General features: G+C 37.8%; 3 protein-coding genes across 3 annotated transcripts in view; 1 reads left to right on the top strand and 2 right to left on the bottom strand.

Moving 5' to 3' along the window:
* The window catches only part of LOC103135465 (vacuolar protein sorting-associated protein 13A-like), a 42,670-nt gene extending 38,682 nt beyond the window's left edge, over window positions 1-3,988 (bottom strand). The window contains exon 1 of the mRNA XM_007548202.2: window positions 3,892-3,988. Coding sequence (XP_007548264.1) covers window positions 3,892-3,988 — 97 coding nt within the window. The remainder of the gene's footprint in view (window positions 1-3,891) is intronic.
* On the top strand, window positions 3,857-18,463 carry LOC103135359 (guanine nucleotide-binding protein subunit alpha-14-like). The gene is made up of 7 exons (XM_007548018.2): window positions 3,857-4,537; window positions 13,323-13,507; window positions 13,609-13,763; window positions 15,348-15,476; window positions 15,554-15,683; window positions 16,372-16,525; window positions 16,732-18,463. The coding sequence occupies exons 1-7, from the start codon at window positions 4,417-4,419 to the stop codon at window positions 16,920-16,922; spliced, it is 1,065 nt and encodes a 354-aa protein (XP_007548080.1). The 5' UTR covers window positions 3,857-4,416; the 3' UTR covers window positions 16,923-18,463.
* The window catches only part of LOC103135358 (vacuolar protein sorting-associated protein 13A), a 56,613-nt gene continuing 47,393 nt past the window's right edge, over window positions 17,688-26,907 (bottom strand). The window contains exons 61-76 of the mRNA XM_007548017.2: window positions 26,779-26,860; window positions 26,625-26,694; window positions 26,307-26,421; window positions 25,961-26,074; window positions 25,431-25,576; window positions 25,239-25,320; window positions 24,768-24,881; window positions 23,956-24,031; window positions 23,410-23,573; window positions 23,235-23,280; window positions 22,995-23,118; window positions 22,171-22,285; window positions 20,351-20,436; window positions 18,877-19,000; window positions 18,724-18,798; window positions 17,688-18,633 (exon numbers count right to left, since the gene is read on the bottom strand). Of these exons, the coding sequence (XP_007548079.1) occupies window positions 18,583-18,633; window positions 18,724-18,798; window positions 18,877-19,000; window positions 20,351-20,436; window positions 22,171-22,285; window positions 22,995-23,118; window positions 23,235-23,280; window positions 23,410-23,573; window positions 23,956-24,031; window positions 24,768-24,881; window positions 25,239-25,320; window positions 25,431-25,576; window positions 25,961-26,074; window positions 26,307-26,421; window positions 26,625-26,694; window positions 26,779-26,860 (1,584 nt within the window). The 3' untranslated portion in view covers window positions 17,688-18,582. The remainder of the gene's footprint in view (window positions 18,634-18,723; window positions 18,799-18,876; window positions 19,001-20,350; window positions 20,437-22,170; window positions 22,286-22,994; window positions 23,119-23,234; window positions 23,281-23,409; window positions 23,574-23,955; window positions 24,032-24,767; window positions 24,882-25,238; window positions 25,321-25,430; window positions 25,577-25,960; window positions 26,075-26,306; window positions 26,422-26,624; window positions 26,695-26,778; window positions 26,861-26,907) is intronic.

Below are 26,907 nucleotides of genomic sequence, written 5' to 3'. Positions count from 1 at the left end.
GTGTAATTGTTTGTCCAATGGCTAACTCGTTTTTTTTTTTGTTTGTTTTTTTTTTAGAAGAGGTAAAATTCATTTACTGGTTCTGCTTTTGTTTCCTTTCATTTGTCAGATGAGAATGTACATTTTTGCAGGGTTTCCCCCAGTGTATTATAAGCCTGGCGGCCCACCAGGCTTTGCTTGTGCCCCACCAGGCTTAGCATTGCTTATTTATTTAAGTTTTTTTTAAACATCTGCATTTTTTTAAGACTTTGTAATTGGTGTTCAGATATTAATCTTCCAATAACACATAATTATCAAGTGACATTTTGAGATTTTCTGTCAACTTTAAACATTTTTTTAACTCAGAAACACAACGGATCGCTGGATGAATGACTGCCGAGCGTCCCAACCACCGGGCTTAGCAAGCTTTCTGGGGGAAATCTTGTTTTTGTGTTATGTTGTGTTCATTTCTCATTAACCAAACATTGCTTAGCTTCAGAATGTGGAACATTAGTATCAGATTAGTGCTAATCGAAGCCGTTTCCTTAAATTTACAGTTTCTATCCTCGTCTTTGAGAAATGGCGACCTGAATCACATCTGCACGATTCATTCTAACATTCGAACTCTTAGCAGGCTTCAGATCAGAGCGCTTTTTTTCCTGACGCCTAACTCTTTGATTCTGGAGTCTTTTTAGTAAGTATTGATGAGCTTTAGAGCCTCCTCAGCACATGCTGTGGTCCTGAACACGCTTCTCACCCCTTCGCATTAATAGCCAACATGTTTCGTAGGATCAGAACGGTGGAGCCAAGCTGAGAAGGACGGCAGGAGAGCTCCTGAGTTTAAGCGTTTTTGAAGACGACTAAATTTTCTGGGAAACTTTCCTGCATACTGAGACAAAGTCAGTGTTGAAATCAAGTAATTAATGTACAAAAACCCAAATTGTAAGTAGAATGAACCATTTAGTGATTCTTTTCAAATTCTTTTTTTTCTACTTTTTCATCTTGATCGACACAGTTTCATTAGAATGTACAGTATTGGTTCTTTTTTTTTAATTTATAAAACGAGAAAAATACAGTTCACGTGTACATATTGCCTTATATTATTAAGCTGTGCCTCTGAAGTCTCTTACAAAGGCACTTGTTCTTTTTTTGTTTTTGTTCTTGTTTTTTTGTGAGAAGTGAAGCTAAAGCAGCTGATAATGTCTCGTTGTAATTTTTGTTTTGGCTTGGTGTTTTTTTTGTTTTGTTTTGTTTTGTTTTTCCACGCTGTGAGAAGCTCTGGGAACAGCTCTGATTTGTAGCTCATGTGACGTAACAGCAGGATATTATAAGCACATCATGAACGAACTGGAATCACATTTCTGTTCATTTCTGTTGTCGCATCTGATTCATGTCTTAAATGTTTCTACCACAGTGCATTATGATGCATTGAACTGCCTGGCACGGATTAAAACAGCATGGAGGCGTGCAGAATGACATTTTATTTTATTTTTTTTATGTATATTGCCACATTCAACTTTATTTTGATATCCATTTACCACGTCAGCAGATAAAAAGCAACTCTCTTTTTTTTTGGGAGGGGTGGGGGGATGTTTTGGATGTTTTAGATGTGGTTAAAAGAAACACTTTACACAGCTAATTGCCAGCCCAAATCTAGCATTTTGCACCATTTTACATTTATTGGCATTCCTGGCACAGATTTATAAAAGGCTTTTAAATAAATAGATGTTTTATGGCAAAGCTTAAAATCACACTTAAGAAAATGACTTGTTTTTCTTCTTTTTTATCTTACTTACTTTAAAATTATTGCTCTGACTGTAGATCTGAGCTGGTTTACTTTGGTATTTATTCCTGTCTTAGGAGAATGAACACATCGGCCTTACTTGAAGGATGAGGGTTTGCTTGTCTTTCCCATTTTGACGAGTGTCCAAGAAAAAATTGACCTCTTTCAGGTCATATTAACACCTCAGTCGAAACGATAATGAAACTTTCCTGAATAGTCCGGAAAATAAATAACAGAAGTTTGTGCGGTTACCTTTATTTAATAGGAAGTGTGATTTTGTTTGTATATAAGGGAAAAATGTATTTAAATAATTCTCAACCTTGAGGTTTCTATGTGACAGAAAATGATTTGGGCATCTAAAAATATAACAAAACTGTCTAAAACAAATCACTATTTACATTTTAATTTAAAAAAAGTGGCTTAATGAAAAATTATATGTTTACCTTTCTCAAGAAGTGATAGAAAAAACTAGCAATATCACACCAAACTTATCCCTCTGTTTGTTTGTTTGTTTGTTTGTTTTTTTGCATATTTCTACCAGAATTTTGACAATTTATGTCTGCTGATGGGACGATTAGGTGTGTGGCCTCCTCACCATCACCCTAATCTTTAGCTCTCTCCACAGATTCTCGGATCACACTCAAATCCAGACTTTAGCTAGGCCAATCCAAAATGTTAATTTTACTTCCAGTCAAAAGAGACGTCTTAGAAAAACCAAAGCACTTCAAAGCTACGGTATGAATAATTTTGGCCTTTATTTTCTTAATGTTGGATTGTTTTCCTCTTCTGTATAAATCTACATAGAATAAAGGGTAAATTGTATTTATTTATTTTGTGTGTGAGGTCATGCTACTGTAAAGAAAGATTGATGCCCTCCAAAGTTTTTCACCCAGCGTCACCAATAAGTGCCAATAAGTGTGTTGGGTGGTGCAGGTGGAGTATTGGCTGTATTTCCGGAGCTTCGCCTCTAAAGCCGGCGTCCGGTTTCAACTCGTCAGCGCTGCCGAGTCCTCGGTAAGAAATTCAGAAACTTGTGTCGCTGCTCTTGTAAAGTGGCTCTTAATGCTTCCCTCTTACTTAACGTGAAAACCTGTCGCCGTGCTGGGTGTGAGCGGACACACCGTGATCTTACCTGAGCCCCGTTGGATCACGCAGATGACCCGGTGTGTCGGTGCATCTCCGCGGTGTCGGTTCTGTTCATGTGTTATTACACACCGTCACGAAGTAACAAAACGGGATTGCAAATGTAAAAGTGTGATTGAAGTCTGTGATCAATATGAGCGATCTCTTCATGTTCGCGTCTTTCTGAGCAGGTTTTCCCCCTTTGTATTGATTTTTTTTTTTTTTTTTTTTTACCCCCTCCCCTTTAAGCAAGCTGCTGATGCAGACTTCGCGCGTTTGGCCTCTGCTGTTCAGATTTCCTGCAGTATGTTTCAGAGCAGGTCCTTGTGTTGACAACTGTTTGAATAAAAAGAAGTTCCCATGAACTGCTCTTAAACTCTGTCTCTGACACGTTATTTGTACTTATTTTTATTTTATTTTTTGGTTGGTTTAAGCTCTCCCGCTTGTGATGAATTTTGAAGCATTTTTCTATAAAATTGTGTTGTTTCCATAAAATTCTGTTTTTAGGTGAAGCCTGTTTCATAATCTTGCTCTTTACATCTTAAGGGAAAAGGTATTTTTGTTCAACATAAATATTGAATTTCTTTGAGAAACATTTTGCTAAAAGCTGTCGACACTGGCAGAGGATTGATGGTTGGTCTTTGGGAATGTTCTTAGTTTTCACATGCTGCCGTTGGTTTCATGGTAAAAAAAAATAAATCATCCTAATTATCACTAATGAATGTTTGAAATGTCACTCTGTATTCTGAATCTACGATTTGCCAGAGAATTTAAATCGAAACGTGATGTTTCCTTCAAGGCAAAATTCTCAGATTCTCCTTCATTTCCTCGCTTCTTCTAGTCTGACCCCTAGCGGCCATTTGAGGACCTCTCATTCAAAAAGTGGCGCCGAGCCACTGTCTCTGTCCTCCTGCACCTTTACTGTGGCTGTGGGGAGAATGTCTGCTCCTCTGTGGCTCATCAGATGAAGTTAGGCATTAAAGTTGTGTCTTTAACACATAGCTTACGACTTGCTGGGTCTATGCTGTCACTACAGCACGCTGAGCTCTCCACGCAGCGGTGGCACAGGTGAAAGTCTGCTGCCTGTGAAGGCTCACTTCCCATTTATCCTCTTCTATTTGTGGCCAGTGCCACGCCCTCCTGACTGGACAGGAAAAAGTTCAGCAGCCATCTCTCTGGTTCAGACCAACCGCTGCACTTTGTCCACAAGGACCTCAAAGAAGACGCTCCTCCATGAAAAGGATTTTTCTAATTCATCCGCTGATTATACACACATCTGGGAGAACAATAACATTTCTTACCTGATAAAACATTTTTTTTATATATAATTTCGTTTTTTATAAAGGATCAAATCCATTCCCTCTGATGATGCTGGACTCTCCCTCCCGCTAGAAGCTGTGAGGCGTGTGAGCTTCCCCCCCCGCCCCCCACCCACCTTATTTAAAGACTCCAAAGCTTTTTTTTTTTTTTCGCCCTAATTTGATCGCAGACAGTTCACCACCATAGGGGCCTGCGGCTCATTGTTGGGGAGGATGGCTGGGTGTTGTGTGTCAGCGGAGGACCGGGAGACCAAGAGGATCAACGACGCGATAGAGGAGCAGCTGCGGAGGGACAAGAAGGATTCCCGCAGGGAGCTGAAGCTGCTGCTGTTAGGTGAGCATCACCCAGATGAGAGCCCGGGGCCCGACCAGAGGCGCAGACAGAAAAAAAATAAAAAAAATCAGGGTTTAATCTGCCACGGTTTCATTTGCAGGCTATAAAAGTTCAGTCCAATAAAGTTTTAAAAAATTGTTGACAACGTTCCTATTTAAGTGGATTTATTAAAACTTCCCCGTGTGTGTGTGACGTACGGTCGGTGAATTATAAAAGTTTTTTTTAAATATTTTTAATTTTTTTATTATTGACCATTACCTCACGGCTTCCTGACCGACCGCACCTGCACACGCAGATTTTCGTGGAAAGTTGGGCCAGAGGAACAACCACACGAAAACACAATTAAGCTGCTTTTAGAAACGCGCTTAATTGGATGAACTATATCAGTTTATTAGAACTTAAAGCTTTCACCAAATCCAAAGTCAGTTTTAAGATGATTAGTGGGTTAATAAATTAATATATGTAGCCGTAAAATGATTGGGTTAACTCCTTTTTGGTTCTGCCGTATTTTTCTACTGCTTAAAACGCTCGCGGCTCTGCGTAATTACTGTCATAGATTTACGCACCATGTTTTTTTTTTTATCTATTCTTAATGGAGAAGACGTATAGACTGAGAGAGAGGTCTATTAAAAAAGAAATTTAAAAAACACTTTTTAAGCTTCTACTAGGTTGGGTCTGCGTGTTGGGAGAGTTTTGGTTTTGCGGAAGGAAGTGGAGAAACGTGGATGAGCTGTTATCTTTTCCTGGAGTGAACTTAGCTGGAAAGCCAATGGCCAATGAGGAAAATAGTTCAGACCAAGGAATAGCCAGTATATACAAATAATTTCATATTAATATTATCACTGGAGAAAATATTATGGTTGGGATTCAATGTAATTTATGGAAATGTTTGCAAATATGTCTTAATGTGATGCATCCGGTTATAACAACTGTAAGAGTTTCATAAACAATGCACATAGATATCATTTGGTTAGATTTTAATATTTCTAAAAGTACATTTTGTAAGTTTAACAACTGGCTAAAAGATAAAAACTTCAACTGATTTAGAAGATCGACTCATTCTGCTTAGCCAGTTTGAAAGTATTAAGTTGTATCATTATGCTCAACTGATTTATTCTCCCATGTTAAAAAGAAATTACTTTGTGCTTAAGGAATTAGATCTAAAATGCATCAACCTGTAGTAACTAGGTATTGTATGAACCTTTTTTTTTAATGATAATCACATGTTGACATTTGTGTCACTTATTGGCAACACCTGACTAAGTTCGTTTTGCTACTTAGCTTTGCTTCAGGATTAGCCATCGCTAAGCTAGTCAGCCCAGAGAACAAATGAGAATAGCAGACGGTAATAATCAACATTATGAGTTAAATTCTATTTAAAATGTCCAATTTTAGCAAAATAGTAATATTGTTAAGATTTAACTAATCTGAAATCTGAAAAAAGATCTCATATTTAATACCTACCAAGTTTCTTTTTATAGTGTGACCTGTCATCCAATGTGAAGAACAAAAAGAAAATAACTGGTGTGTGATTAATTTCTAAAATGTTATTGAAATAATTATAAACTTTCAAACAACTTTTTCCAACACGATTAGCAACTTCCACAGAGAGCTCAGCTTGCTAGCAATAGCAGTCGATAAAACAGCAAAACAAGCCACAAATTATGAGTTTTTAGTTTTTACAAGTTTTATAAAATTTCCATTCACATTTCAACTCACAGAAAACTTAAGCAAAAGGACGATTAAATAAATGAAATGACCAACATTTAACGCCGTCCCAAATTCATTTTTATAGTACAGCTGGTGACCAGGCTACTTCCAATTCGTGCACACTGCTCTCTTTGTCCACTTCTGACTTTCCCACGTCTTATCACAGTGTTTGTTCTTTTGCGCCTTTGGAAGCAGCCTGATAGTCACAGAGACAACAGGCTCGTTGCATCAGTTTCGCTGCGTTTTACTGCAGTGGTGTGGGAGAGGCTGAGAGCCACCACAACCCTGCCGGCGCCTCGCTCCATGCTGCGCATCGGAGCCATAACTAGCTGCTGCGGGCGCGCCTCATGCAAAACTCATGCAAATCCCGCCACGGAGCAGAACATGAGCCACAAGTTAGCACCCACTGTTCGTTGAGGAAAGGGTCAAACTCTTAAAGCAGAGTGGTGCCCTGAGCAGCTGAACAACAAATGATTAAACATCATAATATTTCAGATTTAAGGCAGCCTAAAAATCCCTCTGTGATACTGACAGGCGCTGCCTACTAATAAGAAACATGATGGGGTCAGACAAGCTATGTGAGGAACAGGAAGAACAACTTTCAGGAAAAAAAACATCTTTCTAGGCCACTTTTCAGGTTAGATATTTAGTAAAAAAAAAAAAAAAAACCAATGACCAATTATGACTGTGATAAAAACAACAACAACAACAATGTTTTCGCCATCTGAAGTTGTTGCCTTGGACATTGAACACAGATACTAAGTTGTGCGTACTGTTCAGCATCTTGCCTGTATTTTCACTCATTAAACTGGCCACTGACTCTGGTCACCTCTCAGTGGGTTTCATTAAGATGGTCACAGGCCTACAGAGAGCACGAGCGGAGTGAAGCAGAACAACAACAACACTATCATCTCTGAAGTAGTTTATTCCAGTGGCTTTGTGTCTGAAAAAGCCAAAGGTTGAAAAGTTGAGCTCCGGCCCAGATTCTGGGCAATGCAAAGAAAACGCAGATGAAAGAGCAAATCTTACAAAAAAATGAAATTCAACAGAAAAATGTACAAAGTTTTTCATGAAGAATATGGTATTCAATAAATAATAATAATAAAAAAAATCATTATTAAACATGAACTATCTAAATGTATACATTTTTTAGACTCTAGTGTCCTTGTTGAACATCAAATTGACAGGAAATAGGGAGGAAAGAGAACAGGAGCAAATCGCTGGACACTAGGAATCAAACCCAGGACAACTGCAGCAAGGACTATAGTGTCACACTTTATGCTTTTATTTAATCATGAAGGACACGTTTTAATTTAAAATCTCATTTACAAGACGGCTGCAGCTCAAGACAGAACTGAATTAAAACAAAAAACTACAAAACATCAAAGGTCACAAAAAATAAGATGATACTCTAAATTAAAACAACTGCATATGTGAAACTGTGAAATCACATAATCAATCAAAACACTTCAATAAATGAAAATGAAATAACCAGTCATTAACAATTGCAACATTTCTTTTTTCGCCCTCTTTTTTTGTGTTCTCTGTGAAAACTGAAATTGTAGCATCTCTAATTTGAACATTTGTAATTTCATTAATGATTTCAAAAGACTATCGGCATTATTTGTGCAGGTAAATTTAAATACTCACTTCAAGATAGCAGAAAACAAAAACACAAACCAAAAATAAGTGATGAATCTACACAAACGCCGTTGTCGTGAACCGCAGCAGGGTTTTAAATCTCTGTTTTAATCCCTGTACTTCAGCAAGGCCTCGGCCCGGTGAGCCGCCGGGCCGTTGCTGCTAGAAGTCGAGCGGCACAACTGATATTTTGTCAGATGAATTTATGTAAATCATACATCAGGGGACGTTTTTGTTCTTGGACCACGGCACAGCTCGGACTGTAGAAAAATCAGTTTGTTGTACTGACTTCTTCTTTTACATCCTGCATTTGCCTGAAAGTCCCACCTGACTGGCGAGTTTCATTTGCACAAAACACAGCAGGCATGATGTAGAAAATCCAGTAGTAGTTCTTATCTCTGGTATGTTAATGCTACTCATTCACACTGACCGTGCTTCCCTGTCGAGGAAGTGTGTGCAGCTGCGAGGCACGTCGGTGGATGTGGACAAGTCCTGTTTTACTCACTAGGAAACTGTGTCAGGCAGGCATACACACACACACACACACACCCCCACACACACACACACTAAAAAACACAAACAAGCACAATTACATTTCAGCTTAAATATTGTATTACACTTTAAATTATTCATCACATATTTTAGCCTTACTACAAGTTCTGTCTCACTGAGGGAGTTTCCTATCTGCTATTCGTACCAGTGTTTTCCACTTAAACTTGCACAGAACCACAACCATCAAAAACAACAGAGAGGCCAGGGCGCTTTAGGTCCAACACACAAAACGCACCAGCCTCCTTCGACTTTAATTTGCAGGGAAAATGGCTTCTGAAGAAAAGTTCCTCTTTAGAAAAGTTCAAGAGTTTCAAAATTTCAAACTTTTTTGTTAGTTGCTTTACTACTTTGCGGGATAAAATAAGAGCCTGTTGCTTCATAAATACAATAAGCAAAATAATAACAGCAACAATGTGGATGGTCATCCGTTAAGCCTTATAAGTCTGCAAGTAGGTTCAAAAAGAACAGACCGTCAGCAAGGGCAGTTGTTTAATAAATGATGCCTGGGTGAGCACCTCCTTCAACCAAAAAATAAAAACAAAAATGGAATATTTTGTAACAGGAAACCGGTCTGGGAACCAGTCAAAATCTAAAAAAATTCCCTCAGGTTGGCGTGGATGTCAATTCTGTGAAGCAAAGTCTGATAACCTGTTCCTTCGGATGTCATCAGCAAGCCGACTGCATTTACTCAACACACCGACTGCACATGCTAAAAATACAATAAAAAACTGATTCAGGTTGAAGCTGAGATTTCTTTTCTTTTCTTTTTTTTATGCACTCCTCTTCTAATGCCACCCTGGGAAACTGCAATTAGTTTAGTCCTCATTTAGTGTCGAAAATATTAATCTAAATTTACGCTGCCTTTAGTCTGGGTCCCTTTACTTTGACTGGACACAACAGAACATCCTAGTTTTTGTGGTTTTTGGCTCAACCTGGATCTGGTGTTTGATTCCAAAAGTCCCACCAATGCTGAGAGCAAACACATGAAGAACAAATGTGCAATAAATTCAAAATCATTTAAACATTTATGATTGCTGAGCGCTTTGGAAATAATGCATGTTATTGTTTTCCCATTGTTACTGTGTTTACCTGAAAGATTAAAGTTAAAGACCTCAGGAGCTAATAGATTTTAACAATGTGCATTTATGACCCTATTGTGCAGAATGTGTCCAGTGCTCTCTGTGATGATGAGCAGCTTGAGCAATGTTTCTCTTTCTGCTCAATGATGTAGAGACTTTATTGTTTTGCTGCTTCGTTTGGTTCCTTAGAATCACTGAAAATGTGTGAAAATGTAAATTTAGTAAGTCTACCAAAGATGTAGGCAAAATAGCTGATAAGAATCAGCATTTTTTTTGTGCGCAAAGTCTGTTTTTATTTTATTGTTATGTTGTCCAATCAAGAAACCCAGTATCAGTCATTTTCCCAGGATAGAAACAGCATTTAGTTGATATTTCTAAACATAGAACCTCGATAAAAGCTTCAATCTGTCTGTTGGTTCTTGGTTAAAAATGAAACAACTAGCAGACACTGGGTGATTAAAGTTATCTCTTAGCACGTCTAGGTAGCTCAATACTTTTTTCTGCAAGACTTTCGAGCCTAAGCTGTTCAGAGGTGATAAAATAACATTTTTAAGTACCAGAACAAGCTAAAATATAATCTCCTGATTCAAGTGGACCTTAAAGAGTTTGTTTAGTTTTCTGATCTGATCAAACTCTCATGAGCTCCCCACTGTCGGCAGGTCCTGGTCCAGATTTACACCAGAATGATGAAGAAGCAGAAAAGAAGAGGCCTGAGGTTTTTCTGGTGTTGAGGATATTTTAATGAAATCTCTGACTAAGCTGCGCAGAAAAGCTGAATTTCCCAGCAGGCAATGAAGTTTGTGAACACAAGGAGTGTCCTCTTGCTTTCTGCTGGTGGAAATATTAATTTATTGCATCTGTGAAGGCTCTTATCAGCCGGATCCATCTTTGCCTTGAATCACAAACCTTGCTGGAGATTATTCAATTTATCTGCTCAACTCTGAGCTTTCTGTACCATTTTTTAATTAAAATGCAAATACTTTTTTTGTTTGTTTTTCAGGCTGTGTAATCCTTTTATGTTGTTTTGTTATGTTTTGAGAGAATAGGCTGTTTTCCAATTCGAAAACTATCTATTGGTTAAAAGAAAAATAATTTAAAATCTAAATCTGGCTGGGGCAAGAATAATTTTGGGCTTAACTAGTTATCTGTTTTGAAAGTTTTATTTGTTTTGTTTTGTTTTTTTTAATCGACCTAAATGTGTAAATTACTTCTAAATCAAGCCATTTTTTTAAATTTACATTTTACTCAGCAGCTAATTTAAAAAAAATAATAATGATCTTGTCACATTCCTCAGTTATTCAGGTGACCAGCTGCAGCAGATTAAAAAGCTCGTTTAATCCTGAATCGAGTAAGTAGTGCAGCAGCATCTGAATTTGCCTCCTTGTCTGCCTCGCCTCCAAGAAACTTGACTTGTAAACAAGGTACATTCAAATACAGAAGATTTGGCTGAAGTTTGTTTGCTGAGAAGTAAAGAGTGGACTTTTCCTGACACCATGCAAAGCAGAACACGAGACGTGGAAACTTCTGGAACCTTCTGAGAGACAGAAACTCAGATCCGCTGCAGTTTTCATCTTTAAATTTATTTGATTGGTGACGAGTATCCACTTGATCTAAATAAAAATATTAGAACAAATTCTAATTTGTTAGCAGTTACGGACTTTGTTTGGAAAACTTTCTGAATCCGCAGATAACAAGTCGTCTGACGAAGAGTTTGAGCGTTCAGGGTGTATCCAAAGTCAGAAGTGACACCAGTTGTCTGAAACCATGGCGACCGCATTCAAAGCAAGTTATCAAGCTGATTTTTGTCATAGGTTACAAAAGCTGAGTGTGAGTGGTCAGTGGAGGATAAATAATTTGACTGAACTTAAAACATTTCACTTTCCAGAGGTGTTAGAGTTTATGAGGATCGGAATAACCAGTCCGACCTGTTATGAAAACGTAGCGGCGCTTTCCCATGACCTTAGCATAAAAAAAAAAACAAAAAAAAAAACTCTGCAATGACAGAAGACAGCTGAGGTCGTCTGGTATTACGTAATCACTTGAAAGCTTTCTTACTTGAGATTCAAATCATCTGCAACTCGAATGACGCGAGTCGACTACAACTTCCTACACCCAAATATTAGCAGATTGGTGCCTTTTTGGCAGTCAAATCTGCATTCAAATTGTCACGTTGGCCTGCAGATTCCCGCATGGACAAATTAGTAGTCCAGCGTTGTCATAGAACTTGTTTACCTGTTTTTTTTTTTTTATTATTATTATTATTATTTATTTATTTTAACCTGGCACTAGGTAACAAGACGGTCAGAAACGCAGTGAGTGACAAGCGTTTTATTATGATTGTAGAGCGGCTGTGTGTGTGGAGCGGCAGTGAAATGTGGGTCAGCTGCTGTACTTGATGTATTTACATGTTCTTTCCTCTTCATTTCAGAGGGAAATGTTCTACTTTGTGCTCCCCTGAATGTACCCTACAGCTTATCTGTAACACTTGAGATAGAGATTTCTTAAATGTATAGTCATGTGAAAGCATTAGGACATGCAGGGTTGGTTGAGTTGGTTGAGTTTTGGTTGAGTTAGCAGCAAATCTGTCCAGGGCTGTCTGAAAACTAAGAAATGGAAACAATCCCCTCGAACCTCTCACAGCTGAAAACGAGGAAACGGCCAATAATTTCGCAGATTGATGTCAAGAGATTGGTAAATAGCTAAAAAAGGTCTCCCTAAAGTAATTTTACTGGCTGTTCAGGCGTAGGGTGTCTCGATTTTTGTTGTTTAAAAAAATTACGTTTTTTAGAATATCTTTTGCTTCTTAAATTCAGTCCAACCAGAGATTCAATATAATGAATCTAACTGGGCCACTTCAAAACATGAATATTTCTTCCAGCCTGAAGAAATATGTTGGGAAAATTAAACACAAAAACAGTTTCTGAAGGAAAAGCCAAGAAAGTCAGATTTATGAAGTTCGGCTCACAGACACCAGAACCTGGTCAGCTCCATGAAACACCGGTTCTTAATCAGTTCTTGAAAAATATTGGTCAAATAGTTTGGTTAAATCTGCTGGAGCATTTTATGTTTATACAGTAGATGTTTGAGTATATCAATAAATATACAGACTTTTTTTTTAAACTAACAATCTTACTTTCTGTAAGCCAAGAACAATTTTACAACAATTCTTGCTGCCCCCCGTTTTGATTGGGATTAGACTCTGCTGAGTTCCCAATTGTTTCTTGGAAATAAAATCTATTACAAGATTTATGAGCACTGTGGCTCTTTAAACAAACGGTCACTACCCTGAGAATAATACTTCTTTACAGTTTTTAAAAATCTAAACATCTAAGCTCTCTTTTACTGTGAGCTCATAAAACCTTCGTCTCTCATTTCTCATGTTTTTCCCTCATATTTCCAAGGATATGAATGAGCTCAGTCTGAACCAACATATCTTATGAATAATATTCTTAGATTTACTAAAATAACATTTCCATAAAAAAAAACAGTTTAGCACACATTGTTGGCAATACCTGACACCTTAATAAACTGCTAAATTATTGAAGACATGGACAACAAAAAAAGATAATTTTCATTATATTATGATATTTTAAAGATTTACTTACTGAACGTTTTACCTTTTGTAATTGAATTCAACATTTTAGTAAATCAAAGAGGCAACTTTCTAAAACTGGAGGCCAAACGTTGAGAAAATTAGGAGTTTCCTGAGGTTTGCAGCTCATATCTGAGTTTCTAAATTCAAAAATTCAACGAAAGTGGCAAAATAAAACAAATTGTCAAATGTCTCCTCTGTCTCTCAACAGGCACGGGTGAGAGTGGAAAGAGCACCTTTATCAAACAGATGAGGATCATCCATGGAGGAGGGTACACAGACGAGGACAAGAGGAGTTACGCCAAGCTGGTCTTCCAGAACATCTACACATCAATGCAGACCATGATCCGAGCAATGGGGCCGCTCGGCATATCCTTCTCTGATCCGCAGAACCAGGTGGGTTAGAAACCAGTTTGACTTAAAAAAACCCAAAAAAAAAACCATATATTATTCATATAAATCCAACATAAGTCAATTATTCCTCCTCTTTGTTGCAGAACAATGCAAACTCAGTCCTGGAGGTAGAGGTGGACAAGGTGGAGGAGTTGGATCAGAACCTTGTTGTTGCTATCAGGAACCTGTGGAACGACGCTGGAATCCAGGACTGCTACGACCGGCACAGGGAGTACCAGCTGTCCGACTCCACCAAATAGTGAGAATTTCACCTGTCAGCTGCTTACAGCACATGAAGCTAAGCCAAGAGGAGACAATGGCCGCTGTTATGTTTCTGCAAATTTTACGTTTGGCTTTAGGACAGGAAACACCAGGCGACTTAGATTTTATTTTTGTCGTACTTTAGCTCTTCTGTCCTCTCCCAGTGCAAACTAGAAACAACCAATCAGAGCCAGGAGGAGGGTCTTAGTGCTGTCAATCACCCCTCCATGTGGCATTGCTCATCCGCTCTCTTAGTCATAAATGCTGAAGTTAGTCAGCATAGCCACCAATGATGGTAGATAACAGTTTTCCTGTAATAGTGAGTTGTTTCTCCACCATTAGCACATTTGGCAGTGAGTACATGAGGATGATTAACAACATTAAGTCCCTCCTCCTGGCCCTGATTGGTTGTTTTTGGTCAGGAGTGGAGCATTTCTTCAGACAGCAATAATAGCTCAAAGAGATCGATCTCTTCACAGATGATCTCGTAACATACTGACACATAAATACATTTAAAACCAGATATTTACATACTCTATAAAAAGTGTATGTAAACTTTTTCACACTGTCTGACATGAAATAAACTTTTTAAGACTACCAAATTTCCCAAAAACTTGGTAATCTTAATTGACCTAAAACGAAAAAAGTTTACTCTGTTTTCATGTTAGTATGAAAAATATCCATATGCGTCTTTCTATATAACGTATGTAAACTTTTGGTTTCAACTGTACCTCCCTAAAAATATCAGATTTTGATTGGTTTATATTGATAATCTTCCGAGATACTGAATTTTGGGTTTTCATAAAAACGCAAATGATAACAGCTTGAAATATTTTTAATTCTCTGTGTAAAATGACTGGTAATAAATATTGTGCTTTTATGCAGCTTTCTGATTTTTAAAGATTTATATTAGTAGCAACAAAAAATGTTAATTCAGAGAACTAAAACAAAAATCCTATAGAATATCTCTATTTTTTGCTTTCCTAAAAACTTTACTCATAATTTCTAATTCTGCCATGGCAGCATACCAAAATAAAACTATTGACTCTCTGTTATTGGCTTTGGCGCGCTCACCCCGAAACAATCACATCCACGGCATCTAATGCTGGATCTTTACAAAATGAAGGACGGATCTCTGCTGCTTTATTCACACACACGTAACTGAGTCATGTTTGTTCCCGTGTTTTTAAAATATACAGAGGAGCTTTAAATAGAACATGCAGATGAGCTCCCACTCATAGTGGAACAGAAATTATTCCTAATAAAACTTTTCTCTAAACTGACTACTGAGTTGAAAAGAGAAAACTACTGTTTTCTTTGTTTAGTGGGCTTTTATTTTTGGAAATGCAAATCATATGTTAACTAAAATGTACTCTATTCCCACTTCTGTAATACAACAAAGCTGTCGTCTGTTGATTCTGCCAGAAGTTTCCATGAAACGGCTCTTAAATCAAATATGTCATCGTATTGAGAGCTTCATGCTTGCTCAGTGCCCTGTTCGGGTTTCTGGATTTTAAAAAGAGCCTGCTCTGGTTCTTTTTAGCTCAACCGCTCATAATGTCATTGATGTGAATAATTTCAGCTATCTCACCGACCTGGATCGGATTTCCCAGCCTTCCTACCTGCCAGACCTCCAGGATATCCTCAGAGTCCGAGTGCCAACAACGGGAATAATTGAGTATCCCTTTGACATGGAGAACGTCATTTTTAGGTAATGTCATTTACAATGCCTCTCTCTCCACTGTTGGCCGTCGCTGTGCGTACTCACCATGGCTGGTTATCTGGCAGGATGGTGGATGTTGGAGGTCAGAGGTCGGAGAGGAGAAAGTGGATCCACTGCTTTGAGAACGTCACCTCCATCATATTCCTGGTGGCGCTCAGCGAGTACGACCAGGTCTTGGCAGAGTGTGACAATGAGGTGAGACTCCTACCTGAGGCAAAGTGGCGTTAACACATTTATGCAACTTTTTTTTTTCTTTTCTGCCGAGTTCAGTTCTGCAGCTCACAAATGTTATACAACCAACTGTCAAAAAAACAACAAAAAAAAAACAGATTTGTTTGAATGCTAAACTTGAACATCAATGCATGAGATGACATCCTCCCGAGAAATAAGAGTGAACAATGTGCAATAAAAAATGCACCTCCTTACTTTCCATTAGCTTAACTTTATGCTTAGAAATGACAGCTGTGGTCACATTGATGGTCTGGCTGTTGACTCACTGTTTGATCTGTCAGCAGAGCCTCTCAATCAACTCCGCTGGATTCTTACCTCTCAGTCTGTATTTGTCTTTTTCTGAAACAAAAGATAAAAATTTTCCCTACTTCTGGTGCAAACTGTGCTTCCGATAGAGGGTTAGGGTTAGAGTATGGGTTTTGCTTTACATGTTTACTTCCGCTGAACTCCTGCAGAGAACCAGAGGGTGCAATAACAAATGCTACATCAATCATTTAAAGGGAAAAAAAATATCCAGTTTAGAGGGCGTCTTTTTCCCCAGACGTTTGTTTTGGTGTTTTATTAATGATCTGCATTAAAAACCAGCGACAAAGCATATTTAGGTTTCATCATTTGTAACGTTTTATGCCTTCTGATGTCGTATCACCTTTAGAACCGCATGGAGGAGAGCAAAGCCCTGTTCAAAACCATCATCACTTACCCCTGGTTCGAGAAGTCTTCTGTCATTCTTTTCCTCAACAAGACCGACATCCTCAAGGAGAAGATCATATACTCTCACTTAGCCACCTACTTCCCTGAATTCACAGGTCAGATTTATTATTCACTCATCACTAAATCCAGTCTGACAGTTTGGCTAGTGGACGGCATGAATCAATGCTCACATTTGAGTCAGGAAAGTGCTTTTAAATTGCAAGAACTTGTGTTTTTCAGAACCACATTATGCTTCCACTCATAGTTAAAGGTGCTTTGTTTTGTTTTTTTAATTAATCAGCACTTTGACTCTCCTCTGCAGGGCCTCAGCAGGATCCAGGAGCAGCTCAAGAATTCATCCTCAAGATGTACCAAGAACAAAATCCCAACAAAGACAAGAAGCTGTACTCCCACTTCACCTGCGCCACGGACACCGAAAACATCCGCTTTGTCTTTGTGGCCGTGAAAGACACCATCCTCACAGCCAATCTGAAGGACTTCAACCTGGTGTAGCTGCCACTAGAGGAAATGCCATGCAACCGTTTACCCATATCTCATGTAAAAGATTTTCTGGATCAAATATTATCCCAAAAGCACAAGGTCCAATTTAGCTGAACAGGTGGAACCCACGAGGCACAAACAATGATTCGTGTCGGGTATTTTGCCTGAACCATAACTTTGTATAGATGAAGTTTATCTTTTCTTTTCGGGTCTGCTGTAAAGGCTACTTTAAAGCTGTAATAAGAACGTGAATGCTAGAGAGGTAACTGACCGACTTACCCGATGTGTGAATAATATTCTTTAAAAATATAAATCAAAATGATATAAGAGGCGTTAACTAACATAATCCCGTTTAGAGCTTCTTTCGGCACAGATTTTGCTGCAAAGAGGCCAATGTACTCAGAACGTTTATCTTTTTTAGGTGTACATAATCTGAGATGTAGTTATAGAAGCTGGGCCTGTTTATTTAAGTAGCAATAAAAATAGCTTTTGTTGATGCTGTTGTGAAAACTGAAAAGCATAAACATGTTGTTGGTACTATAGATTAATAAAGACGGCACTGAAATTAAGAATTTAACTGACGAATATTTTTTTATTTCTCTGTGAAAACCGCATGAAAAAAAAACAACCATTCGGACAATCCTCTCAAAAAATAAAACAACAACAAAAAGAAATCAAATGAGGAAGAATAAAAGTAAGAATGGCATCAGAAATATTTACTCTTGGTATTCGCTGACAGCAGGAAACCTGAATCTTGGAGAAAACAGCAGCCAGTTTTAATTAGAACTCCTTTATTTTTAAATAAACTTTTCTCTGCATATTTCTTTTGTAAAGGTTGCATTGCATATATTTATATATATATATATAGTACAAAAACATGAAAGCAACATTACCATCTGAATTCCACAGACTTGATGTGATCAAAGTAAGTTAAATGAACATACAGCAGATAGAGTACAGTATAAAAATAGCATGCATCTGTAAACTCAACTAATTCTTGGAAAATGTGTTTATAAAAAAAAAAGTAAACCTTGAAGAAGAAAAAGGAAAACACTGATTTATAATGATGTTACAGTAACACTTTGATTCCCTTTTATATGATCTGGTAAATAATTAACAGCTTTCAATGCTGAATGTAAGGTTGATAATTTGGCCTCTGTTATTTAGGATGCTTCCAATTATATTTCTACATTTTTCACACAAATAAAAACATAATTAATAACAAAGAGGAATAAATTCAGTGACATGATGCATTCGACGGTGAAAAATAAAACTAAAGAAACCTAAAAGGCTTTAAAACACGCCGGCCTTTTACACTAAACGTTATAAAATGTAAAGGTAAACTTGAGGATTAATGTTGCTCTGGTCAAAAAGACCAATGAAACTATATTTGTGCAAAAAGAATGAGTGCAATTAGAGCAGTGGCAAAGTTTGGTGAAATTAATTTCTGTGGTGAAATTGTGTAATTCAGAAACACTTTTTTTTTTTGTTTAACAATATAACTCCTGTTTAAATCTTTCACTCCTAACTTCATGCAGTCAGTCAATCAACAGAAAAATTGAAATTGTGCACCGTTTACACACGTGGGGACGTAAATCAGGCATGCAGTAAAGAGCAAAGGCACTGACACACAGAGATCATGTGTGTTTTTAGCACATCTTATTTTTCATCATTAGCATTTAGGTAAACGATCTCTGGCATCCTCCAGTTTGCTGAGAACCCACTGAAAAAGAAATTAGAAGTCAGAATAAATGAGTTTTAGTCCATTCTCTTAAACACGGCTGGCCTGTTCTCCTAAAGATCGTCAGCTTACCTGGGCAATCTCTGGCGTTTTGAAGTTTATGATCTTCCCAAACTCTTTGGCATGGAAGACTGATTTCACTCTTTCCTGTATGTTCAGAGTTGGAATTCGATTTATGTGGGCATGTCGTGAACTTTTAACTGAACAAAAAAATGACGTTCATACCTTGGCTTCAATCCGAAGTCGACGTCCACCGACAATCTTTGGGTCCATTGTGAATTCTTCAAAGAGATACTGCCACTCGCAGGTCAGCTGGCCAAAGGTGCCTTTAGTCACAAAAAATATTCCTCTGCAAGGCAGAACCAGCAAAATGAGCCAGTTTGGTACAAGTGCAGCGTCAATAAAGGTGCTTAAAACTAGTCAAAAGAACAAAAGATGTAAAATATTCGATTTAAAACAGAACCAGAGATATTTTATAAATGCTTACCGCTCTAATTCTTAATATTACAAATATACTTTTGAGGAGAGCAGGATTTATCAGAGACAACCTCCAGATTTTGGGAGTGAGGAAGATGGAAAAGCCTTACCAGCAGCTCCCAAACTCAACTCCACAGTTCACTCACTAGATCAACTCAGACGTGTTTGTGCCAGAGTGACCAACACGACCACATTGGCTGATTGCAACTAACGCTACGTGAGGAATGGGATGTTATCCTGCAGCAGTGTGTGACCAAGCTGGTAACTAGCATGAAGACGTGGTGCCAGGCTATTTTGGCAGCGCACTGATCTTATTTGCTAAATGAATAAATCGATTAATTATAAGTCTTGTTTATTATCAGTAGCAGAATAAGCTGACTGATATTGCCAAAGGGTTTAGCAGTTTTCTTTAACCACATACTCAACTCTGCTGCTTGACCCACAAATGCATTTTGCTAACAAATGTGACATCACTGAACGGAAACAAAGCTTTCCACAACGGCATACAGTGGGCCACCACTTATTTACCTATTTGCAGATTTTTCTGTGAAACTCCAAATTATTCACTGCGTATCAACCTACTTTTTTGTACATCACATCTAAAACATTCAGAAGAAAATGCTACTTGGCACACAGTTGGCTGGGGTTTGGAAAACAGCCAATCCAGAAACGACTTTCATTCTTCTTGGCACCGATTGGCTGTGGTAATAAGCTAGGTTGTACATGTTCGCCGCAGCGGAGACGGTTTCCACTGTGCGTGATAATGCAGATTAAGCCATATTTGGTCTTTGAAATATTGAACTAACGAAGGCAGTTATAAGTGTTTTTAGAGGTGACTTCAAGCATTCGCTCATTTTAGATATTTGCGGGCGGCTGTAGTTTCTAACCCGCACCAAAACCAGGGGTTGACTGCAACATTTATTGCCAAGAAACACAGTTACAAAGAAATAATCAACCAAACCTAATTTCTTTTGTGATTGTGCTTAAATACGTGTTTTACAATGAGACATTACTGCTATTAACCTTAAAACATTTTTGTCAGGACTAAACTTGTACAGCGCCTCATACACCATTGAAATGCAAAAAGGCTTTATCGACATCTAGTGGTGAAATTATGAACTACAACCGAAGGACTGCCTCTTAAGCTGCTCAAAATATCTGATGTCGTTTGAGCTCAGCAAAAATTTTATAGCTTATTTGACAAAGTGTCAGAGCTGCTTACCTCTTGGTGATCATGAAGAAGTCTGAATCGTTAATCTTGGCATGAGCAAAGTATCTATACTTGGCAAAACGTCCGTTTTCAATTGTCTGCAAGAAAAAAAAAGTTTAAAAGAGAGAATGTGATTTTTTTTTAAAAAAAAATTAGAAATTATTTGCAGGTTTGCAAAATGATTTAAAACATGATGAACTAACTGCAGGAATGAGGAGACATAGTCCGCAGCAAAATTAGTGCATGAAAATATGGAGAAAACTTGGAAAATGAAAAAAACAACAAGGGGTGATGGGAACAGATGGGATGAAACAGACAATGGAGGCTGGAATTTAAATAATCCTTTATTAGCAACAAAATAAAAGTCAAAACTGCTGATAATGAAAATGAAAGATTTCTCAAACAGAAGCCAAGGATGAAAATAATGACTGACAGAAAAAATAGGAACAAAAATAAATGTGACAACAATGGATTAATGAATGATTAAATGAAGGATACTGACTCAATAGGAACAAAACAAACATTTAAAACTCAAATACAATTCAAAATTACAGTCTTACATTCACCTCAAAGGACGCCTTAAAAGTTCAACAGTTTTAAGGCGTCCTTTAAAACTGGAACTTTTTAAAGTTCCAGTTTTAAAGGAAACTTTAAAACTGGAACTTTAAAAAGTTCCAGTGTTTATCTCAGTTTAAACTGAGATAAACACTCTGTTAGTTTATCTCAGTTTAAACTAACAGAGATAATAATCTGCAACTCTCCAACACAGACTATGCACAAGCACCAGAACTACTCTACATCACAGCTACGATGGCTTTTACTCATCATCCTCATCCTCGGAGTAATTACTTTTACTCCATTCAATGTAAGCCAAGCGCCTCTGTGGACATGACAAGAGAGAGGGAGGAGGGTCAGAACAGGAAGGACTGGAGCTCCTTAAACTGAGACAGAAACTCTGGAAAAGGCTCAAACCAATCTACAACTTGGTGTCTAAAGCCATATTAAAAATGAATAAACAAGAGCAGAATAGGTCACAAATAAAAAAACATTTTTTAAAGGCTTGGAAAACCAGAGACGTTTACAAAATTCCTAATCAATTTGGAGATTAAAATCTCACAACCTTAAAGTTCTCACAATAAAGTCAGAGCACAAACTTATCTCTCCACTACTGAAGTTCAATTATTTTGTAAATAGTAATTACATTTGTTTTGCTTTCTTTATATTAATGTTGCTAAAATGTCTATTGTAATAAAAAAGCCTTTTTCATCCGATAAAAACAACCAACACATGTGACATTCACTTCATTTTTTTAAATTTAGTTTTGTAAAGCTTTTTGTGGGATTAGTGACCTTTATCAAACAGTAAACAGACATATAGTAAATGGTCCAAGACCAGAAATCAAACGTTGGACAACCGGGTTGAAGACAGCAGCCTCTGCACCTTGCGTGTGAGTGCGTGTGAGTGTGTGTGTGTGTGTGTGTGTGTGTGTGTGGGTGTGTGTGGGGGTGTGTGTGCTCTACCAACTGAGCTGCTCTGCATGCATTCACTACATTTTTACTGAAATTATTTACCGATGCTGAATATAACACAGTCGTCACCAGTCTAAACTACTAACAGCATAAATCTATCCTCTGACTTGTGAAGCTGCTGACACTTTATGGGGAGAACATTAATTATCTGGCTTGAAACAAGGGAGAACTGATAGAAGTTATGAGGGATCAATGAAAGGATGGGTGACGGTGAAAATGAATTAAAACTATGAGTGAATTCCCATAAACCAGATGATCCAGAACAATCAGATTCAGAAACCCAAAAACAAGGCGGATTCTTACCTGGAGCATCTGACTCCCGACGCCCTCTCTCTCCTTATATGGTCGGATGACACCGTCCTCATGTATGAAGCGAGGAGGACGGAGAGAGATAACATCCTGAGAGGTCTCTGTTGCCCTGTAAGCGGGACAATATGAGAGAAAGGTATTTTACTTGATCACCTAAAGAAGCACAGTTTAAGGAACCTACGGCATAGTTCATTTACAGTTATTGACAACCCTAATGTAGGTGAGTCAAAAAGCCTTATATAGCGAATTATTAAGTTGACGCTAACGAATGTAGCTCTTCAACACTGAGCTTTAAGGTTTATCCCTGCCATTCTGTTTGTTATGCAAGCAACATAAAATTGTTTGTCGTAATTCAAGTTATTTAAAATGCTCATTTTTTTTATTGCCCTGACAAGTTTAGGAGATTACATGTTTTCTCCATCTCATCATCTCCTCAATGTCATGCCACTTCAAACCAACAGGAAATCATACAGCACACTGCAAAAGTTTAAATAGTGCAAAAAAAAAAATTAAATGTTAAAACGTGTTGCTATATTTTAGGGCTTTTTGCACATCTTTATGAGATGTACAAAAACTGATGGGCAGCATTATAAACTATACCGTAAAGAGAGACACTCAGATAGTAAAAGTCTGGCAAAGAAATATTTACAAGTGGAGGAGCACACAGCAGATTGTCACGATTAAATATTGACCGCCTGAGGTAAAAAGCTCGTCTCCCTTTAACAGTTCTGTTAGAGAAGCAGCGCATTTAAAATTCAATTACCTCAGCAGTGTGAAACCATAAGGATGGAAACAAAAAGCAGAAAAGAGAGTTATACCTTTTGATTCCCTGAAAAGTACTGCTGGCCAAGTCGATGATGCCTCCTGTCGGTCGAGCTATTGCGCCCACCAAACCTTTGCCAAAACCCTTAAAGAAGCCCGCTGCTCCCTCTTTCTGCGCCCCTGCACAACAACAGATAATGTGTTTAGAAGTTTCAAACCCAACCACAGCTTGTTATTATGAATAAAAAAAACAGTTTGTGACTTTATATATTTGTAGAGAGTCAGACTAAACACACCTTTTATAGGTTTGGTAACAATGCCTGTGATTCCACTGACGAATCCCTGAAACATAAACAAGCTGCGTCAGATCAATTCAACATTTTTATTTTAGGCCACGTTACGACATTTAGAAAGTCAGAAATGTTATCATTGATTAATTCAAAGTGGTGTTGGACAAATAATGAAACGCACAGAAACCAGTCCTTTCCCGCCTCTGGCCAGCCCGTCTTTCAGGCCTGTAGGCTGTTTGTTCATGGCTTCTCGCCTCTTCTGCTGGTATTCCTCATCCATGGTTATTGCAGCGACTCCCTTTGCGATGGTCCCCGTTATCCTAGAGGCTGCGCCTGCGATACCCCCTATGCAAACATAAATACACCAAAGCTTATTTATTTTAAAAACATACAACTTGTTTTATGCCACTGATACATGTCACCTGGCAAGTACAGATTATTTGCAACTGGGACAAAAACAATTTTCTGCAAGTTTAGATACATTTTATATTTATAAAAGCTGAAAATCAACCTATTAAGGGCAAAAAAGTTTATCAGCTCAACAGAACAACCAAGGAAGATGTTTTAGCAACCCCACATTTAATGTCACAGCTCCTGGTGTCCTGATATAATCTGCACAATCAGACATCCTTCATCATCATGTTTGCCTCTTCGATGACTGCTCTGTATTAGATCTTATTTGCCGAACTCAAAGTTCCCACCAGTTTAAGCTGAGTGAAATTCTTACCAACAGCTCCTCCAACCAGAGCTTTCACACCGATGGTCATTCCTTCTATAAACTCTTCAGGACCTTGGATGGCTCCCTGGAAAACCAGCAGCACAAATGAACACAGAGAATGAAGATCAGGAGTTTCTAGCATGTCAAGCTGAACAGAAATTATTCCAGAAAACACTCAGCTCCAATAAACGACTTGTAAATGTATAAATGCATTGAGGTAAGTCATAATATCATAATAAGGTTTTGGGGAAACTGTGGATAAAACAGGACAGGTCACGCCACCAGTTTGGCAGTACTTCAGATATTTAAAACAAACAAAAAAAAGACTAATCAATAATTATTGAAATCGACAATTATTGATATTGGCTGATATGAAATGCTTAATATTATGATAGGTTTTTCAGCTATATCGTCCAGGTCTATAATATTTAAGATCTAATAAAATTAAACATTTAGTTTCTCACAGGATTACAAATTTACAAGAAATAAATACATTTTAAAAATATTTATTGTCACTCAGATAAAGCTGTTTCCTCATGCAGTCATGGATCCGAACAAAAACAATACCACTACATATTACTGTCACATTTTGAAGCACAGACAGGCCGACTGATTTCTTGTTGAGCAGAAGCTTGGAAACAAGGATGATCGGCTGTAAACCGCGCCGAGTTAGACTCAAAAGTTATAGTTTCATTTGTATTTCATCAATGTTTCAGATAGAAATAATACCTTGTTTATGCTGAAAAAATTAGTTTAAGAAACTAAGCAATTTTTCACAATACTGAAAAATAAAGCACTTATTCTACGTACTACATTCCTACCTGGTAGGGCTCGTAGAAGAACGCTTCGACGCCCTCCGACAATCCTCTGATCAGCCCGAAGGGATTTCCAAGCACGTCCAGGCCCAGCACCAGCACATACATCTGTTTAATAGCCTGAAACATACAGAAATATAAACTTGAGTTCCCATGTTTTCAACTTTTAATGAATAAAAGGAAAAATGAATTTGATTTAAAAAAAAAAAAACTTCTTGGTGAAGTAGCTACATTTATAACTTCTGGAAGGAGGACTGTCTCTGTGTAATGTTGAACTGAATTAAAAGATGGATTTTAAAAGTCAAGAAAATAAATAAAATTGATGAAGTCAGTATTGCTTGATTACTGATAAAACAAACATACAAAAGAAAAATACTTTTTCATCAACCTTTTTTAGAGAAATCCCTCAAAGGTGCAAAAAAAAAGAAGGAAAAAAAAAAAAAAGAGCCATTTTGAAAATGTTTCTATGACCATCACCTGCTTGGAGTAATGTCTGATGACCTCCGATTGTAGCTGCTGAGTGGTGTAAAACTGGAAGTTTAGCTCAAAGAATCCCAGCCTGGAATAAATAAAACATCCAGTCAGCAGAATCATTTCTTCAAATCACAGAAAAACACAGAAACAGCAGCTGGATCTGGTTTGTGCGCTTAAACATGGGAGGCCTCGTACTTGAAGACGACGTCCTGCACGTCAGTGAGCGTTGCTCCGATGCTCTTCAGCAGCAGGTTGAGGGACTGAATGGGGATGAGTTCAGTTTCTCTCTTCTCCTTTAAGCCGTCTTCTCCTCCTGTGCTCAGAGAGAAACTCAAATGCAACTGAAAAGAAAAACGGGAACAATTTCATATTAATTTCAGTTCAAAATAATTAGAATATCACTGACTGAGTTCATTCAGTGTTGTGTTATTTCCTCTTTGTGTGATGCATTTCATGCATCATCAGCACAACAAGCACTTTTAAAAAAACTTATTTTCTGTTGCACCCTTTCTTGGAATATTTTTGGTATTGAAGGTTGTAAAATGTGCTTATTTACCACATTCACTTTACAATTAATTCATTTGATTGCAGTTGCATATTACTGATTTTGCTATCATTTTCGATGTTCATAACCCAACAAGGACGGGAGGAAATCATGCTGTCTAAAAACCGATTTGTGCCTGCCTTCGCTACATTCACACAAAGTATTTCTGAATTTTACCCACCTTGATAGGGGAAATGTGGAACTGCTCATAGAGGCTGATGGGTGACGTGTCAGTAGAAGAGACATGGTTCAGCTCCGTTTTTATATACTCTATGTCCTGAGTAAACAGCTCCACCTGGAGGACAAGCACATATATACTGGATCATGAAGTTACAGAGCAATAAAAAAGTATTTGCTCTATTAGACGCCTCTTATTTTTGCTCTTCTTGCTACACTTTTCACAAAGGACCTGCTGGTGTGCTTCAAATTGTTGTCCAGGTGAATAAACACACTCCATTTGTCCTTGTCTGATAAAATATGGAGGAACAGAGGGAAGGATTTGGTGATTATCAGTGAGTGTGACTGACCTCCTGTTCTGAAGTCATGACGCCGGCGTTCTCAGGAGTAACAAAGTCCAGGATGGCATACAAAAAGCCCAGGTCAAGCTTTAAATCCATCTCCTGAATCAAAACCTTGAAGTACCTGAAGTCAAAACCAATTAATTTGTTATTTAAGAATAAGCTGAGAAAACATTACAATTGTTTATAACAAGTGAAACAATAGAGAAGATTAAATTGAGAGAAGACAACAATTCTAATCTATGATTACTGAGACTCATGTGCTAAACTTTATTTTACCTGGATATGGAAATACATAACATATATTCAAATAATAACTAAACATACTTGATGCGAGAGATGTCGGTGTGTCCAGCAGTTCTGGTAACAATGCTGAGATCAATTAGAGGTTTTGGTTCTGGAAGCAAAACAAATGACATTAAAAACCAAAACTGTGCATCATGAGTAAATTATGACAAATGAATTCGGTGTAATAACAGACCTGTGTCCTTGGCAATGGATTTGGGGAGTTTGATGGGGTAAAAGACAAAAGGGAAGATGGCTCCTGGTATCTGATTCTGGATCTGTAATAGAGACGAGACTTTTCTAAAAACTAATGCTAAATGAAAAC

Source organism: Poecilia formosa, unplaced genomic scaffold, assembly GCF_000485575.1.
Source record: "Poecilia formosa unplaced genomic scaffold, Poecilia_formosa-5.1.2 Scaffold25, whole genome shotgun sequence".
In the NCBI taxonomy this organism is placed as follows: domain Eukaryota; kingdom Metazoa; phylum Chordata; class Actinopteri; order Cyprinodontiformes; family Poeciliidae; genus Poecilia; species Poecilia formosa.
This window is presented reverse-complemented; position numbering and strand designations above follow the sequence as displayed.